Below are 5,430 nucleotides of genomic sequence, written 5' to 3'. Positions count from 1 at the left end.
GCCATTCTCACTGGGGTTAGGTGATATCTCAGGGTGATTCCGATTTGCATCTCTTTGATGATTAGGAATGATGAGCATTTCCCCCATGTTTGTTAAGCCATTAATCTGTCTTATTCAGAAAAAGTTCTGTTCATGTCTCTTGCCCAGCGATAGCTGGGACTGTTTGCTCTTTTTGTTGTTGATTAATTTGAGGTCTCTATAAATTCTAGTTATCAACCCTTTTTCAGATCCATAACTTGCAAATATCTTTTCCCATTCTGAAGGTTGTCTATTTGCTTTAATTGTTGTGTCCTTAGCTGTGCAGAAGCTTTTTAGTTTAATTAAATCCCATTACTTATTTTTGTTGTTGTTGCCATTCGCAATGGAGTCTTCATAAAATCTTTCTTCAGGCTGATATCATCAAAAGTTTTCCCCACACTTTCTTCCAGGATTTTTATTTTTATTGTTTATTATTTTTTGAGACAGAGCCTAAAGCTGTCCCCCTGGGTAGAGTGCGGTGGCATCACAACTCACAGCAACCTCCAACTCCTGGGCTCAAGCGAGTCTCCTGCCTCTGCCTCCCAAGTAGCTGGGACTACAGGTGCCCGCCACAGCTCTTGGCTATTTTGAGGGGGCGGGGGTGTGTGTTGCAGCCGTCATTGTTGTTTGGCGGGCCTGGGCTGGATTCGAATCCACCACCTTAGGTGTATGTGGCTGGTGCCTTAGCCACTTGAGCCACAGGCGCCGAGCCCAGGATTTTTATTGTTTTGTGCCTAAGATTTAATTTTTTTATCTATTGTGAATCAATTTTTGTAATTGTGAGAGGTGCAGGTTCAGTTTCAGTTTTTTACTAGTGGTCATCCGGTTCTCCCAGCACCATTTATTGAATAGGGATTCTTTTCCCCACTGTATGCCTGAATGGTATCTTTGGACACAGTGACAAAGAGATGTATAATGGAGGCCTCCCAGAAACCCTGACTTCACTCTTAATTCAAATGCCCCAATTTTTTTTGAATATTTTATCTGCTCCTCACCCCCAGGGCAATTGCTCTTCTCCCAGAAACTCTGGGTTCACTCTTAATTCCAACGCCCCATTTTTTGGGAAATTTTATCTGCTCCTGACCCCAGGGACAATCGGTCTTCTCTAGTCTCACCCTCACGACCGTCATTTCCAGGTCAGCTGCCTGCCTGGACCTGCAGCCTGCCCCTTGGATCGGCTCCCACAGAGGACAGGAGCAAGGCGAGCGGGAGTGGAAGAGGCGGTGGGGAGCAGGGACTTGTCCCCAAAGCTGCATCGAACCGGGTGCGGGAAGCACAGAGGAGCTGGATGTCGGCCAAAAGAAATTACCTGGCGATCTGGACTTTGTCCATGACCTCTGAATCCAACCGCTTTTTTCTGTCGAACATCTCCTCCCCCAAGGTGACAGAAATCTGCTCCCGATTCCGACAGAGTTGATAGCCAGGCGACACGTCGATCACTTCCTGGGCAGGGGAAGGTAGGATCGAATCGCAGACTCGCGCGGAGATTCCTCCCAATCGGCTCCTTTTGCTACCGCCTCACTCGCACCTCCAACCAGCGACCCGAGCGCGGGTCTCCGGGGCGCAGGTCCTCCCCGCGCCCTCCCTCTGTTACGTCTGGCCCTCGTCCCTGAGATTCGCCCCCGACACTCGGCGGAGCTCCTCGGGCCTGGGGAGCTCACGCCCGCGTCCCCCCTTCGGGGCAGCGGGGGCCGCGGCCTCTGGAAACCGCTTAGGGTTGGGAACCACACAGGCCCCAGTTTAAATCCTGCTCTGCCAACATCCAGTCGCTACTCAACTGCTCTGTGCCTCAGTTTCCTCGTCAGAAAATGGGGGTAATAATTCTTCAAAGGGCGAGGAAGAAAGCTATTGTGAGGAAAAAGCCACAATAGCATATGAGAAACGAGAGCACAGTTGCCAAAAACGACCTCGCAAACATATAGCTAGTTTCACCTCCTTCCCCCTTTAGAGACCAAGCGGGGAGCCCTGGCAGGGCCACTGCTGCTGGGACAAGGGTGAGGCTGTAGCTGGGACAGCTGCCACCTGTCACTGTCACCTCTTCTCCCCGGCGCCGTGGCCGGGTACCCCCCCGCCCCCAGGAGGGGACCCCCCCACCTGCCGCCCGCCTCCAATCTGGCTCCCCTGGAAGGACGATTATATTTTTGTTTATTTTTTGACCTGGTCACTAAAGGACTGTAAGATCCTTGTTGAAAAAGAAAAGGAGAAGGAGAAAAAAAGAGAAGGAAGAAAGAAAGAAGGGAAACTAAAAAAATAATAATAATAAAAAAGAAAGAAGGAAAACTAGATAGAACATAGTAAAAAAAAAAGTACCAATAAAATCCAGCAGAGGGAGCTTTTTCTAAACTGTAAATCTCACCTAGTCCTACCCTGTGCCAGACCAGTAAAGGCTCCCGACGCAGAGAGATCAGGTAGGTGTCAAGATTCTCTTGGATCTGAATCAGGAGAAAGAGACTCCTGTCCCTGCTCCCCTCTGGAGCCCTGGCAGCCCCTCCTTCGTGGCTTCCAAGTGATTCCTGCAGCTGGGTGTCAGCTGTACCCTGGCCTGGACTAGTTGTCATTGCCTGGTTTTCCTGGGATACTCTTTTTGTCCCGCCCAAGGCCACAGAGAGTGGCAAATGCCTCCTCTGGGGTCTGGCCAAGCTGAGTTCAAGTCTTGGCTCTTCACTTACCAGCCACATACAATGTGCAGTAGTAAGGACACCTCCTCCTAGGACCATTGCCAAGACTCAACAAGGTACGTGTGTGTCAAAGGCCCATGTATGCCCGTGGTGGGTGCTCAGTAATCTTAGTCCCACTGCCCTCTTCCCATTTGTACTCACATAAGGTGATTTATTGCTCTCTTGCTTTCCTGTATCGAATTTCACTCTGCAAGAGAAAGGCATGCTCAAAAAGCAGCTGGAGACCAAAAAGAAGTTCAGAGCTTGGGAGAGTCACCCTGATGCTGCCATGATCTGACTTCTGCTTGCTGGGCTCTGGTCTTTTGACCGCTGAGGGGATACCCAGGGAGTTACGAGCTCCCTAAAACAGGGCCTGGGAAGGTCCAGGGAGGCAGAAATGTTCTCTTGTGATGTTGGGGCATGTTCTGTTTTGGAGGAGTATAAACCAGCCAGAGGGACTCCTCCATACTCTCCCTGCATCAAGGCTCTGTGAGTGAGGTGACACCCACCATATACCATACACACCCACATGCACACTCAATTCGGAGGACTGCATGTGGCTTTCTTTGTTGGGGAATAAAACATTCAAATATTCCAAACAGCGAAATTGTATTCTGTTAAGACTCAAAATATTTGCTTAATCTGGTTTTCATTCAAGTCTTTATATATGCTACATATAAAATGAAGACCATATGTTTGCACTCATAGTGGCCTTTTCCTCCATCTTCAAAGCCATCAATAGCACCACTCAGACATCTCCCTCTCTGACCCTGATGCTGACTTCCCCTTTCATGTACAAGGTAAGACCTTTGTGATTACATCAGCCCCAGATAATCCAGGGTAATCTCTTTAACTCAAGGTCAGCTGAATAGCACCCTTGATTCCATCTGTAACCTTAATTTCTCTTTCATAGTAACATGCCATATTCATAGTTTCCAGGCCCTAGGGCGAGGACATTTGGGGTGCCATTGTCTCGCCCCATATCCATCACCTCGTTATTTTCTCTGAGTCTGTCTCCTTCTTTTCTTGCTCTCTCCACTCTTGCCATTTGACTTCTGCCTTCCTTGGCAGACTCAGCAAGTCCCCATTCGGAGGCCTTTGTACTTGCTGCCCCAGGCACCCTCATGGATGCTGTGCCCCATTGCCTTCACACACGGACTTGCCCTGGCTCCTCCATAAAATCACAGCCCCACTCTCTCAGCCTCCACCCTGGTACTAGCATAGTTTTTCTACATGGCACTTGTCACCTCAAGTGCTAATATCTTCACGGTCATCTCCTGCCTCCCCTGGGCCTGCTCCCAATGTCGGCTCCAGGACAGTGAAGACTTTATTGTGTTTCTGGCTGTTTCCTCCGCATATGAACCAGTGCCTAACAAATGATCCATGCTCAATAAATACGTTCCAAAAAGAGCAATACAAAGACCTGAAACTGAGGTGTATTTCTAAGCTTGCAAAATGTGAGTAAAAATTTTAATATGTGATCAAACCAAGATGCAATCTATAGAAAATCTTAGACACAGGAAGGGTGAGCCACCACCATCATGAGTGCCAGTCACAGGTGTCAGGCACTGGGCGCCAGAATCTATGTGTGGGGTCTGAATTTTGTGGGAAATCACAACAGATTCTGACAATTCTCTAATGTCCCTACCAGCAGTTCAAGTCAGGTAGGACTGCGAAGGCCATGGAGGAGATTATTTTATTCACTTGCCAAACCATGCCTGCCTTGAGGGACATAAAAATACTTACTTTGGGGGAATACAAGGTTTTGTTGGTTGGACGCAGCTGTATTTTTCTAAAGCTGGTAGAAGGGGAGTTGGCCTGAAAGGGGAAAAAAATAACTAAAATAAGAAAATTGGAAATTAGAAACCTGTTTTAACACTCCCAGATTAAGAATGTTCCCACAGTGACTCCAAATCGGAATATATGATCTGGCACATGAAATCTTTAAAATCTGAAGTCTTTAAAACCTCAGGCGCAAGGCTTTGGAATCTGTTCACTGTTCCATGAAGTCCCTAGTCCGGCAGCATAGCTTGTGCTCCAGTTCCCAAAGCTCTTTGTCCCATACAGAGAGGGCAGCTGCACTTCCCCCTATGGCACTGACTCTGAGTCTTTCTCATTTAAAATGACATTAAGTGGAGGAAGGACTAGCAAGATGAATGTTGCAGCCAACAGGCCGGCAGGGAGAGCAAGGGGAAGCTAGGCTTTCTGGCCCACCTGGGATTTTGCAGCCAAGCTTACTGTTTCAGAAATCTTATAAAAGAAAGCAAGCTCTAAGTGGAAACCATGCCCCCTATATTTACCCCACCCCAGATAATTCTTACTTGGACCTCCTTGCAAGGGTCTTGTTTGGTGGTCGAGGAGTCTTGATTAGCTTCCGTGGTCCCGAGTTCCAGGGGTCCCAGCAGGTGCAGTAAATAAGAGGGTTGAAATTCATGGCCCAAGGTCAAAGGCAGTTTTGGCGGCTAAATCGGGGGCTATTGGTGAAATGGGAAAACAACAGAGAGAGTTAAATCATTTAGAATCAAGTAAAAGTATTTAGAGACAAATTGGGAAGGACCCAAGGAATTCTCAAAGAGCAATGGTGAACTCCATAAGCTATTGATCTGATTCAGGGTCTTGACTATAGAATAACAACTTACCTCCTGCTACCCAGTAGACTTAACTTGAAAGCAATTTAAAATTTGCCATCATTGAGTGCTTACTGTGAGCCGGGGACACACCAAATGCTCAATTATTGTCTCAATTTTGTGGATGG

The 5,430-nt window shown here is 47.8% G+C and overlaps 1 protein-coding gene across 1 annotated transcript in view; it reads right to left on the bottom strand.

Moving 5' to 3' along the window:
• ALS2CR12 (amyotrophic lateral sclerosis 2 chromosome region 12) overlaps window positions 1-5,109 on the bottom strand; it is a 31,806-nt gene extending 26,697 nt beyond the window's left edge. Inside the window, exons 1-4 of the mRNA XM_003785036.3 lie at window positions 4,997-5,109; window positions 4,422-4,493; window positions 2,838-2,883; window positions 1,328-1,461 (exon numbers count right to left, since the gene is read on the bottom strand). Of these exons, the coding sequence (XP_003785084.1) occupies window positions 1,328-1,461; window positions 2,838-2,883; window positions 4,422-4,493; window positions 4,997-5,109 (365 nt within the window). The remainder of the gene's footprint in view (window positions 1-1,327; window positions 1,462-2,837; window positions 2,884-4,421; window positions 4,494-4,996) is intronic.
• Window positions 5,110-5,430: the final 321 nt, after the last annotated feature.

The sequence above is a fragment of the Otolemur garnettii genome, unplaced genomic scaffold (assembly GCF_000181295.1).
Source record: "Otolemur garnettii isolate 467f Iridium unplaced genomic scaffold, OtoGar3 scaffold00013, whole genome shotgun sequence".
Taxonomy (NCBI): Eukaryota; Metazoa; Chordata; class Mammalia; order Primates; family Galagidae; genus Otolemur; species Otolemur garnettii.
Note: the sequence above shows the minus strand (reverse complement) of the source record. Positions and strands in the feature narration are given on the sequence as shown.